Here is a 13,741-nt window from a genome sequence, read left to right on the forward strand (position 1 = left end):
AGAACTCAGTTTTTGCATCTGCGTGTGGACATGAATAACCGGTGATTTGCGTTTTTAAACGTCACTTTTTGCGACAATTAATGCATACACGTCAGTACTAGTTGCGTTTCCATTACACATTTGCGCAAAACTTTATCTAAATTCTAGGAATTTTGAAAAAAAACAATGATTGGAAATGACACTGTTTCCATTAAATCATCATCTTGCGATAAAGCACAAACCAACTCACGGGATAAGTCATAAAAAACACGACGATGAATGAGAACAAGTATTTTTTTTATTTGATTCACTAAAAAAGGAGCATTGCGGTGACGTCACAGCTCTGTCTGGAGAGCGCGTGCCGCGCAGAGTCTATTGACAGTCTCAGGTGAGCGTGAGAAACCTGTTCAGCGGTTTTTTTTAAAATAACCATTCCAGCAAGTAAGCTGCTGGACCTTTTTCTGTTTAAAAACACAACGAGATGCATTAAGTTTCTGTCCCTGCTCTCGCGCGTTTCCTCAAACGAGAGTTCAGCATCTTTAGGCTCCAAGCTGCAGAAGTGTAGCTGTAAATGAAGCCGTGAAGTTGTTCGATCTCTCCTGCCGCCCACATGTTGCGCTCAGGACAGACACACAAAGAGGCGCATCTATTTCGAAAAAAGTGTTTCCAAAACAATTTTGCGAAAAATGTCAGTTTCGATACGCCCCAAATGCCACCTATTGTAAGCGCATAAACTTTTTTTTCGAAATTGTGGTGTTTCCATTTGGAGGATTTATTATCGAAATTCCAATTTTCCACTGTCAACTTCTGTTCTGACAAGCTCATAACTGCGTCTAAGAGCGCAAGTATGCGGGGACGTGTGGATGGAAATATTTTTAAAACGATCACGTGTGGACACAACACTTTTTCTAAAACGGAGGTCAGCAGATATGCGTTTGTAGAAATACCCGCCTACGTGTAGACATGGCCTAAGTATCACTCCTCCAGGCTTTTAACTACAGTATCCACAATACTCCAATAATCCATCAGGCAGTGCTTCTTCACACCAAAGTCGTACGTAAACGTTTGAGCAGATTTGTAGTGCCGAGTACTGCATGTATGTAAACAGAACCAGGATTCATACATTAGACAGACTTTAGGTTTTTGAAAAAAATAAAAGAATTGATGGTCTAAAAAGTACAATACACCCCGAACACACATGAGAAAGAGATCCATCATGAATCAGCAAATCATTTTACCGAGTACTTATTAATGCGGCCCATACAGACACATTCTACTGTGAAATACTCTAGCAGAGGTTGTTGGGGTTGTCTGAATCTGTGGAGGGTCATAGAGGAAATCGGTTCTCTTGAGGCTCGTACGACCACCTAAAGAGATGTCCTTAAAATATAACGTACGATTGTACAGAAGTTGGACCCACTTATGACTTATCACCTGAATGATGGTGTTTTGTGGTATCTATTAAAATACAGCTCCTCTGCTTGCCATAATTTGGTGTCAGAAGTGGGATTTTGCAAGACGACAGTAAGACTGACAAAAAAAAGCAAGATAATGGGCCTTGAACTCACCACCAGCTGATGGAGTGAGTGGGTGTTACAAAGCTGGGGTCTTTTTTTACTGTGAAACCCCAGCAGAGGGCGCTGTTGGAAACGTTACTGTGGTATCTTGAATCTGAAATGTTATTACCTTTATTGTTAGATCATATGGCCAGCAGGGGGCAGGCTAGTTACACAGAGCTGTGTGTTACACGTTCGAAAGAAGTAGAAGTCAGACGAACCTGGGAGCAGGTGTGTTCGGATGTATCGAGTGGTTGAATGTAAATAAAAACTGGTGCACCTTATTCACCGTTTGGAGATTCTTTTATATGAAGATGCAACAGTTACAGTTTCTCAGCGTCCCTTCAGACACCAGCAGCTAAAAGGAGAGAACCCCTGACACCTCCAGTGACAGTAAGCAGTCCAAGGTTTACCTCACCCCCCCACTGTCAGACTGAATGGAGTCAGATGGCAGCCCTGACAACACCGAACCTCAGAGGAAGATTTATTCAGACCCCCAAAATCCGTCAGTGTCGATGTGGAAATGGCAGGAAGGTGGGCGGCAATGCCAGATGATACCTCTGTGGGGGTGGAGGAGGGGTGGGGGTGGCGAAAGTCTGATGAAAATAACTCTCTGTTGACCGAAACGTCCTCACACTGGATTCACTGAATCGTTTCAGATTCGACTTTGTCTTGTTTTGCTAACAATATTTTGTAAACAAACATTTTATTACAATTTTCCATCATTTCAAGCACAGTTTGAGTTGTGTTATTGGTAACATATGTTCATACAAGTTGTTGTTCACCTTTCTGAATATCCAAGATTTAGGACTATAAATTTTCAAATGCAAAAAAAAAGCATAAAACATATAAAGGTGCACTGAACTTCTGGACTAAGTCGTACTTTTGAGAATAATGTATTTAACAAACTACAGGAACAAGAATGGACATCTTAACGGACTAAATAACAATAATAGACTAAATATATGCACGCTTCAACAATGTAACCGTATCTATACTATGGTCAAATATCCCAAAATGCCACTGCATAGGTTTAAAGAAAATGTTTAAATGTTACAGCGACTGGACGGATTTCTCCCTTAAAGTTGACATCGGTCAGTCGGCACATTTTAAGGTGGCGTGGTGGCCGTCCAATGACAAGGAGGAATGACGCCATTACAGAATGTGTCTATATTTATGACCACAGCAATGGTTATCAAAAAAAAGTGTGGCAGCATGAAATCTTCCCATGATGGAATTGCATTATAAGATAATATGTGCTTTTAACTCATAAAAGATCAATATTTTTACTAAACTTTTTCTTTGCATATAAAATCTGTTCATTCTGGAGGTAGAGTTGATCAAACAAGATGTCTTCAGGTCAACAGGATGTAAAAACCTACATAGTTTATCATCTGCGTGCACCTCAGACATCAATTTATAAATGTAACTCATTTAAATGAAATAAATGCTAATTAAGTAATAAACATTTATATTTTCTTTTTTTTATTATTTTTGTTCTTTTTCCCCTCTATGTCATCAGCAGTCGTACACTGCTGGGTTTAGTTATTTTAGTTTGGAGTTGAACCTCGGTGGTCTTAGTTGCGGGCTAGTTTTGGTTAGACAGAGGTTAGCGGGTGTAACCTCACAGTGTTTAGTGGCAATACAGAAAACAGATGATACAATTTGTTTAAAAAAATATCATATAAATGTCGCACCCATGGCATAACTATGCAAAAAACTACAACTTATACTCAGAAAAATACAGTATTTGATCACAGTAAAGGTTTGGTCAATAAAACAGGTTATAGTTAACCTAGAAAGATCTTAAAATGTTCAATATTTAGTAAAAATAACTCAAAGTGTTAGTTTTTAATAGATGTTACTAGAATTTTTCTAATATTTTCATTTAAGATGCTAAATAAAGATCATGAATAGCTTTCATTTGCTTATTAACTGTTGTCACATCCGCCCACTATTCATATGGAGGCTTTTATGTCCTTTAGATGCTAAAAAAAAATCATTTCTTATTTACAAAACATGTATTTTACACCCACAATAACACAGAAATAGCTCTTTGACGATGGAAAAAATATAAATCAAAAGTTAATTTGTGAAACTCCTAGTCTTGAAACAGTCAGATGATATTTTTCTTTGATTCATAGACGTCGGAGCTTCTTAATTTCTGGCTCCGGCACTCCTGATTACAGCTTCAAAGCTTCATTTATGTGAAAAATAAAGAGTGAAATTATTCAGCAGCAAATTAAAGTGGCTAATAGTGTTAATAAAATCCCTGTTAGTGAACTGGAACGTTGATTTAAAGGATTAGTCTATAATTTAGGAGAATTCTTTCTTTGATTTAAACAACTTATATGTTTTTTATGTTGTAAATGTATATTTAAAGCTGTTTTGATCAATTTTATGTCATTCAATTCCTCCTCTGATGGATTTATTCAGCCTTTAAGGTCCAGGTGAGGTCGCACCTTTCAAACAGACGATGTGATCATTTCAAAAACGGCAGGAATGAAAGCGAAAAATGGAAGTCTTTGGGCGTCTATTCAGGCGAAGGGACGCGCTGCGCTCTGGCGGCTGACTCACCGCAAATTCCAGCGCATCCACACTCCCACTCTCCTGACCCTGTGCGAACGGGACTTAACGGAGATGTATATGATGAAAATGTCTCTGAATAACACGTTACTTAGCAACAAACCGGCTTTAAAGCAGCGGCTGCACAAAGTGGGGAAAGATAATGAATAAGAAGATGTCATTGAGGAGCGCTCGCACTGAATGGTTGAATTTAATAAATGTTTTAATGGGAGATTTCTGCTTTTTAAATTGAGATGTAAAATGTTTCAAAATCAAACCTGCATATAAATATTTGAACACAAAAAATGTTGTCAAAAAGTAAAAAAAAATATGTAATTTTGCAGAAGAAACTGAACTTTTTCTATAAATGAAAATAAAATGTGCTTCAATTGATCGTCGTTTTAGATCCATTCAATAAAAATTGTGTTTTTAACATGTTCTTGGGGCATTTTTCAGATGATGGAGGACAGATCAAACTCAAAATTGCATTTTTGAGTATTTCTATCTTCAAACTGTTATGAATCGGAAGCAGGTGAAAAAATTTTGTTTGAAAAAAAAACCTTTTGTGACGTAGAAAACAAGCTTGGCGGACCACAAACTCCCTTCTCTGTCCCATTCTGATGCAGTAACCTGTAGACGACTAGATTCATGTACGTCTTGGTTTTTCTAGTCCTAGTCGTTAGGAGTTGTAAGCTAGCGGAAACACGTAAACAGAGAGGAAGAAAGGATTGCTGCACGGCAAAAGTCCCGCCCCCAACTAAGAGATGAATTTCTATTGAACTCTTGCCGCCCTGCAGACACTATGTCCTGTAAAGTGACACAAGTTTTTAGATTTTACCAAAAAACGACATTTTAATTCAAAGTCCGAACGCATTTCAACCTTCAAGCTACGTACATTAGTCGTCAAGAACGCCTGTTTAGCCCACAGTGTTCACACTGGACAAGCAGGGAGGGGCTTCTTCTTCTTTACTTGTGCATGTCCATCACGTACAGTTAGAAGAAACTTAGTGTGAAAAGTCAGAGCGGTGCACATTTTGCGATTTGGGCAAAAAATGCAAAACAGTTCGTGTTCTCTTGTAACTCCGGATATGGCTTTCATGTCAGGGGGGTGGACTTGATTTATCTTTACTTGTGTGGGTTAAACCAAATCGTTATGTCTCTACCAAATCTGAGTCCCTGATTGGTCAACCTCTTTCAGCGGACAACGCACTTTTAATGGTGCGTTTTGTACGGCGAATATTAAATATTCTGTTCTTGGCCGTGGACCACGCCTCCGGCTTGTCGTGGCTGAGGACCTCACCCCCACCCATCCCCCCCAGTTCATCTGGATGAAGATTATTTAAATATGTTGTTGTAGAGTTAGATAAGATAATTCTTCTTTAATATTCCTGGCAAACTGCCTCCTTCATGTGGGGATCCCTGAGGTTTCTTCTTTTTGCTGAAGTCATAGTTTTTCCCCACCGAGAAGGAGGATCTAAGGGCAGAGATAACCTGTTCAGTTTAGTCTGTTTAGTTTAGTTTAGTTCAGCAACCAGCTATTGTTTATATTTTATGACAGACTTTCTACTTTTGTCTAATTACTGGCATGGAGCCCAATGATACAATTGTTTTTGTGATATTGGGCTACATAAATAAATTTAATTGACTACCAAGAAAACGGTTGTAGAAACTTGTGTGAACATGAGAGTTTTGAACGTGAAAACTTGAAATGTGAATTTACATAGACTTTATATCATTTCAACTCACAATGCAGACGGCGGTGTGAACGTAGTCTCTGGTTGGCACTGGTGCGTTTGCAAAACCGAAGCGACTGTTTTTGATGACTTAGCAATGACGCGAACAAACCCATTTTTTATTACGAATCTGTAACAAGAAGGTCTTAAAAAAGTTATCAGCTTCGAAGTGTTTGGTTTTAGATAAACATAACAAGTTCTTTGAATTGATGTCCGAATTTCAAATGTCCAAGTGTGCAACTGTGTATTTCATTTTAGACCCTGTTGATTTTGTTTGTTGTGCAGAAGTATTGTTTACAGAAAGCCAAAAGAAATCCAGGAATCTAAATAATCCTGTTTTTATTACCAGTAGAATCAGAAAGTAAGACATGATGTGTTGGTTTTTTCTAAGTTTTGTCGAGTATTTATGCATCTGTACATGAGTCATCACCATGCACAAAAACACTAGAATGTGACGGACTATTTGAAGTACTTTCATGATTTGTATAATTTAGTAAAAAAATGTAATTTTTCAGAATTTAAAACAGATGACATGGATAATCGGTTGCTTTAACCTTGAATTTGATTTTTTTTTTCTTGGATTTACAGATATTCATTTTATCTGTGCGCTTTCATCGTTATTGTAAAACACTAAAGTAGTTTGTTATTAATGACTATGAATTTTGCAGTAAAAAAAAAAGACCAAATTTACTACACTGTAAAAAAATGAAACATTGGATCAGCTAACAAAGAGAAACTCATTAACTCAAAATTGTAATTTAATGAAAGCTAATATTTGTAAATATAACAAATTACAAAACTTTTGCTAATTGGTTCAACGCTTTACTTCTTTCCGTATAAAATGAAAATGTATCTTTCAAAAAAAATAGCTGTGTTGTACTGAGAAAATAGACATCGAGCATTGCCACAGACACTGTTTTAGAGCTAAAATATTCCAGTAAAGTATTACAAAATGCTGAACAAACTACAAAAGCTATGGACACACCAGGACAAGAACACGCTAAAACAATGACTGTATAATAACTGAACACAGCAACCCCTCCCTTCTCATGTTTCAAACAGGAAATACTCACAGGCTCCAAGAAGGTTAAAGTCCCATCGACTTCCACTGATAAATTTGTCAGAATAATCATTCTTGCTCTGATGCTTTCTTTGTGGCACATTCTTTCTAATCCTATTTTTTTTAAATATTTTGCCTTCATTGCAAGTTATTCAAGTTATAAATTGACCAATCAGATGCCTCAGTAAAAAGATGTGGTGCCCACTGGCCCCGCCTCCAACATTTGATTGACAGCTTCTCTCGAGCTGCTTTCAGTGGGAGGGGTGTGGACTTCGCACAAGCTCACTCGTGATTGGTGACGATAGTTCCCCTGCAATCTTGACTCAGATGAACAGTAAGGAACGGAGAAGACTCTGGCCTAAAGGAAACAGGTTTTCAGTAGGTGACATCAACACCTTGATATGTCCAGTGAATTATTATACGTCAATGGCTAAAATATACGTCACATGGCTAAAAGTCAGTAATTGAATGCACATTTGGTCCATGGTGTTGGCACTAGATAGTCAAAAAGGGAATTCCTCTTCTTTTTCTTCTTCTTCTGTTTACTAGCGCATGTCTACCATTAGGGCTGCCAAGATTAGTCGACTATTAAAATAGTCAAACACTAATTTAATAGTCGATTAGTTGTTACTTTATGTTATATGGAGTCGGAGTGTAGTAAAGTTGAAAGTTATGATGGCATTATTCTCATTTTTGGGCTATTTTTGCATTTATTACGTTTTTTAAAGCTATCTTGGAGTTTAGCTAATATTTTTGCTACATGCTAGCTGTTTTGGCTAACCTATGTTTTTTTTGTTTTGTTTTTAGAATAATTTTGCATTTAACTAATATTTCAGCCTGCTATCAGCTTCAGCATTTTCAGTTATTAGCTTCAGTGATTTCAGCTATCAACTTCAGTGATTTCAGCTATCAACTTCAGCATTTTCAGCTATCAACTTCAGTGATTTCAGCTATCAACTTCAGCGATTTTCAGTTATTAGCTTCAGTGATTTCAGCTATCAACTTCAGCGATTTTCAGCAATTAGCTTCAGGGATTTTAGCTATCAACTTCAGCATTTTCAGCTATTAGCTTCAGTTATTTCAGCTATCAACTTCAGCGATCTCCAGTTATTAGCTTCAGTGATTTCAGCTATCAACTTCAGCGATTTCAGCTATCAACTTCAGCATTTTCAGCTATTAGCTTCAGCATTTTCAGCTATTAGCTTCAGTGATTTCAGCTATCAACTTCAGCATTTTCAGCTATTAGCTTCAGTGATTTCAGCTATCAACTTCAGCGATTTTCAGCTATTAGCTTCAGGGATTTTAGCTATCAACTTCAGCATTTTCAGCTATTAGCTTCAGTTATTTCAGCTATCAACTTCAGCGATTTTCAGTTATTAGCTTCAGTGATTTCAGCTATCAACTTCAGCGATTTCAGCTATCAACTTCAGCATTTTCAGCTATTAGCTTCAGCATTTTCAGCTATTAGCTTCAGTGATTTCAGCTATCAACTTCAGCAATTTTCTCTATCATTTTCAGCATCTTTAGTGACAAAATTCAGCTTTCAGCATTCACACCAGCATTGTCGCAGGTAATGCTATATATCTAGTTTTTAGTATGTTTTAAGCTAATGGTGGTTAAGATGATGCTTTACATCCAGTTTTTGCATAACCTGATTTGTCAACTATTAAAATAATTGTTTGTGGCAGCACTATCTACCATATAGAGTTGGTGCAAAATGTCAAAGCGGTGAAAATTTCTCAATTTCGGCATGAAACTGAAACAGTTTGGAAAGCTTGATCGTGCCACTACCAAATTCATGAAATTCAAAGAAGCCTGAAATGCTAATTTATGCACGTTAAAGTGAAAATATACTTTTCCTTGAAAGTGGGTGCTTATATGCACATTTACGCACTTTTAAACAAACATTTTTGCTTGAACACATTGCCTAGCATGTGAAAACGTAGTTGAGGGTAAAAAACAAAACAACTCAAAAGATGATCATGTGGCACTTTAACCTCGTTATATCTAAATAAAGTTTCTGTGAATTTGAAGACAAATCTAGCAGCAAATATTCAACATTCTGAAGCTACAACAATAAAAACAAGAAACTGTCAGACGCTTTGAAAAGCTTTTCATCTATTTGAAGAAAACCACTTTTGTTGTCGCCTTTTCTATTTTGTTTGGAGAGCAACACAATAAAAATCTTTTTTCATATATTTGAGTGGCATTTAATTAAAAATATAAAGAAGCTTTCTCCCTCTGATAGCTGGATTTTACAGACGTTCATGAAAATCTTCCTCTTAGCTTCTGCCTCTTGACTTGATCATTTTGGTGGAATCGTTTGCTTCTCTTTGCTGGGAAATCACTTCCTGATTGTGTGCGGGGATGAGCAGAGATGTGGTTTCGATGAGCGACGCCCGCCGCGATGGTGTGGAAAGTGGACGGGGTGATTGTTTTTATGATTTGCTCTATTAAAGGCGGGATTGCTGCATCCGTGTGTTCATGAGGTTTAAATCCACGTTTCTCAAGAGCCTGATCATCAGAGACGTCTTCAAGTGTTGCTGCTGGATTCAATTACAGGACAACAATCTTCCTTCAAAACAACATCAGCACTTGAATATATTGCATGTTTTTTCCCCCAAAAAGGTCATATTTCCTTACGTATCAAAGCCCCCCTCCCTGCCAGATTACCTCCGTGCGGCTGAGGGGCTGCAGCCGCTCAGGATTCGGCCGGATTATACTTTGCTCATGGGTTGCTGTCGGTCTCGGGGATCTGCAGCTAAGAAGCGCTTTGCATAAACTGGCAGCGATAATGAAACGTTTTGGTGTCGGAGGTTTTGCTGTTCTGCCCGAGAATACCAACGACGGGACGACACAAAGATCAGTAAAAATCAAACATGGAAACTTATTTTAGCTTCTAAGAAGCATTTAATTTCTTGTTTAAGTTAGATAAATTACTTTAATTCCAACTATTTTCATGAGGAATAAATCTACTAAAGATTGTTGCTCGTTAGCATCTTAGTTAAGGATAAAAATAAAAACATTTGAAGCCAGGTCAATTCATCAAGTGACCACTAGGAGGCTTGTCATATGGAATATTTTGTTCCCATTCATTTTAATTGAAAATGCATAATTTAACAAAGCAAACTAACTGTTTGGATCTCTATTTACTAATTGATACTACCATATTGAATGCAAAAGTTGATGGTTTCGTTTAATATTTGGACAGCACAAATAGAGGCGTGGTTATAACACTTTTAGGTTTGTTCATAGTACCTATTTGTCAATATAGGATAGATAGGATTTAATGATGTCATAACTAGCTAAAATGCTGACGATCAAAAACTCAAAAACCTTTATTTTACAACAACTGAGGAGTCAAACATACACACCCAAGGGTGATAAATATTTTAGCAAAGAAATTATTAAAAAAAAGTTCAAAGACTTAATATCATGTCTGGAACTTGCAAAACAAAAAAAAAATGTTTCTAAGGTTCAAATGTTTGACAAATCATCAAAAATTTGCAGTACAAGTACAATACAGGACATTACAGTACAATAACTCAATTTATGTTGAATTGTTGGCATAAAAAAATGCTTAAAAAGCTCACAGTTTCTGAAGCCCTTAACAGATTTTACCGCTCATTTTAAATAGTAATGTCAAAAAGGTAATAGTGAAGAAAATAAATTATAGTCAGAAATTGTCGTATTGAAACAATTGTCATTTTTGAAAGCAATGTTAAATGCTTCGATATGTATACACAAAAGCCAGGAAATGTAGCAGGTAAATGTATTCATTTATAAATGTATTCATTTATAATTCATAAATAAATTAGATGATGTTTGAAGAAAATCACTTTAGCCAGTTTGTCATAGATTCTTGAGACATAGTTTCTTCAAGATTTTTTTGAACTTTCTTGCAGTGGCATTAGCAACATGCTAACAGCAAGGTAAGTAAGACAATAAAAACTAATTACCACGGTGTTAGCAACAGCAAAACAAAACCACTAGCTGCTACACCACAGCTAGTGTCAAAACAACAAAAAACTAGTCAAGCTAAACCATTTAAATTGTTGCTAAGTGCTAACTCAAAGTAAAGACTATCTTGGAGAAAATGTTAGCCAGAAAAAAAAAATAAATCTAAGAACTCTTTTACGCTCAAAGTGAATCAGAGTATGCTGCCCCCGATTATCGAGAACACATTTTTGGGAGCGCTCTTGGACCCTACTCTCAAGGTGGTCTTGGTTAGTATCAGACGAGCTCCGGTTTGCTATGAGACTCCTTAGTCTGAATACAGTCTGTGCTTGTAGCGGAGTAACAGGACCAAAATGGCCACCATAGCCTGTGAGCCGCAGACAGATGTAAAACACTGATGACACAACGCAACTCATTGACACTTTGTCAGATGAACGCAGGCTCATTAAAACCACTTTTATCAAGATACACACTGTTTCTCACACTGTCTTCCTGAAAATCAATGTCATAAACACTTATCAGCATACCTTCTTTGTTGTCTCCTCAGCAACCCCCCTTGCAGCATATCTCCACTGTACCAAAGTAGCAATAAGTGTTGTATACCCGGCCTTGATGCCGACATTAAAAATCAGTCAGCGAAATTTAAAGATTGATATCCCGATAAAGATAGCAAAGCTTAGCACTTCCAATGTTTACTCTCTTGTTGCTTTGCACACTCGTAATTCCCTAAACAGCGACTGAAGAGATCTTGAGTCATGTGGTTTTGTTTACATTGAAATGTCCGGCCGACGTCAGTATGAAGACAGACCAAATTCAAGGTTCAGGACTCAAACCGGATCAAATTAAGCAGACTGGATCCGGACCAATGGACATTTTCAGGACTGGATAACCACTGGGATTTTAAAAAATGCTCCCTCAAAATGAATGAAAGAGATGCTACTGTGAAAGAAACGCTAGCTCAAAAGAAATGCTAGCTCAAAAGTAATGCTTGAAAAAAATGCTAGCTCAAAAGAAATGCTAGCTCAAAAGGAATGCTAGCTCAAAATAATGCTGGCTCAAACAAAATGCTAGATCAAAAGTGCCAACAATTTCAGTTTCTCAGTTTCTAATGAATGAATGAATGTTTATGAATTAGTTTATTCCAAAAATCTAAATCAGATGTGGCACACACATTGTCAGTGAAGACAAAGTTATTTCCACTATATAGCAAATTAGCTATAAAAAATGCTGATAGCATAAAAAAGAAGAAGACGTTTTGCTGTTGTTTGTGTGAACAAATGCAAAAAAGAATAGTACTAAAAATTCTTAAATCTGAATTCCTGAAGATTATACAATTTGTTGTATTAATATTACATTTTCCATTAGACGTAACTGAAGCAAAAACTAATGTCAGATTAGCTCGGTTGAAAAAAATAAGCTATTCAAATGCGGAATTTTCTTTGTTTGAGGCATAGATGGGCATCAAATGTCTGTGTGTGTTTTAAATATCCAGATAAAAACATTTATCATAACAATCCAAGTCAACGTGAGGCCACATCTTTCACTTCTGCGAAACTAACACATCTAATCCATTCATTTAGGACCTTCTTTAACAACATCTTCAGAGAGAAAACCTGACAAATAAGAGGCTTTTCAACACCTGAAGGCAGCAACAAAAGGTGCGATGAAGAAAACTGACTTAAGGGCGAAAAATGAAAGCAGTAAACACAAAGTGATAAATGCATCTGAAAGAAGTGCAACGGGACTCGTTGAAATTCCTGCCATGCAACAGATAAGGGGAAGTATGAAACAAGCGAAAAGGAAAAGAAGTTTTCTGCAATTTAGATGTGGATACAGCCTTAAGAATTGCAGCTTTTGAGGATAAACTTCAGCAGAGATTTTAGCTGAGACCATATCGCGGTCATTTCTGTCTTACCTTGATGTCTTTGACAGGCTGACACTCAATCTGATGCGAGACGGAGGCAGTTTGGTTCATCTTGGCCCCTCAAGTTTCATCAAATTTGATGTGAATGCAAAAGAAAATATTTTTTAAAGCTCCAAATGAATGAAGTTTCTTCTCAGACTTCCTTTCATAGATGACCAATATGGAAAGTGCTGCTAAAAAAATTAAAAAACCTAAATAATGAAGATGCTCCTCTTCCTTATTGAGGCGTCTCCACACTCATTTAAATGGATGTTTTCCTTCCTTTTGTTTCCCTCTGAAAGCCGTCAACGCGTTTGCATGCAGTCCTCCCTTCTCCTCGCCGCTCTCCACTCCTCTTTGCTTCTATAGCAACTATCTGCTGTTTCCCGTGCAGCTGACAGACAGTTTAGAAACCAGGATGCTTGCCAGAGCCTCCCACATGCGAAGACACTTCTTGATCACAATGCAAATGCGCTCCAGGCGAAGATTTTTGCGGGCGTATGGTAGGAGCTGTTGGATTCAAAGCCCTCCTCCACACGTTGGGGGAAGTTCTGATATGACGGGTGCCAGTTGAAGTTAAACCTTTTGACTTCCCACAACCTCCTGCTGCTGATGCCTTTGTTCCATCTGAAAGCTGGATTATAACAAAAAAATCATGAAAATCTTGAATACCGTATCACCCAAAAGGATTCTGTTATCTGTCTTTGCGCGGATGAACTCGGGTGAGATTCCACCGTAATCCGTGGGGATTAGTATGATGCCCGCCTTCACCACTTCAACCCTTCATTCCAACAGGTTTATGGAAATCTTTGATCATTCTTCCACGTTTGTGAGCTCAGACACTGATGTTGGATGAGGAGACCTGATCTCCCTCCCAGAGGCGGTCCACTGGGTTGAGGTCAAAGCTCCAAAGCTCATGGACCTTGGCTGAACCAATGGAACTGGTTCCTCAGACTCTGAAAGTCTCTTGAGCCTCGTTTTCACTGAG

The 13,741-nt window shown here is 37.6% G+C and overlaps 1 protein-coding gene across 3 annotated transcripts in view; it reads right to left on the bottom strand.

Annotated features, from left to right (window-relative positions):
• Positions 1-13,208, bottom strand: part of LOC112156608 (inactive dipeptidyl peptidase 10) — a 122,633-nt gene extending 109,425 nt beyond the window's left edge. For 2 of the 3 annotated variants that reach the window (XM_024288844.2, XM_024288845.2), the window contains exon 1: positions 12,766-13,208. In XM_024288844.2, coding sequence (XP_024144612.1) covers positions 12,766-12,825 — 60 coding nt within the window. In that variant the 5' untranslated portion in view covers positions 12,826-13,208. The remainder of the gene's footprint in view (positions 1-12,765) is intronic. The other variant, XM_024288841.2, reaches the window with a different exon arrangement.
• Positions 13,209-13,741: the final 533 nt, after the last annotated feature.

The sequence above is a fragment of the Oryzias melastigma genome, linkage group LG2, assembly GCF_002922805.2.
Source record: "Oryzias melastigma strain HK-1 linkage group LG2, ASM292280v2, whole genome shotgun sequence".
Classification (NCBI taxonomy): Eukaryota; Metazoa; Chordata; class Actinopteri; order Beloniformes; family Adrianichthyidae; genus Oryzias; species Oryzias melastigma.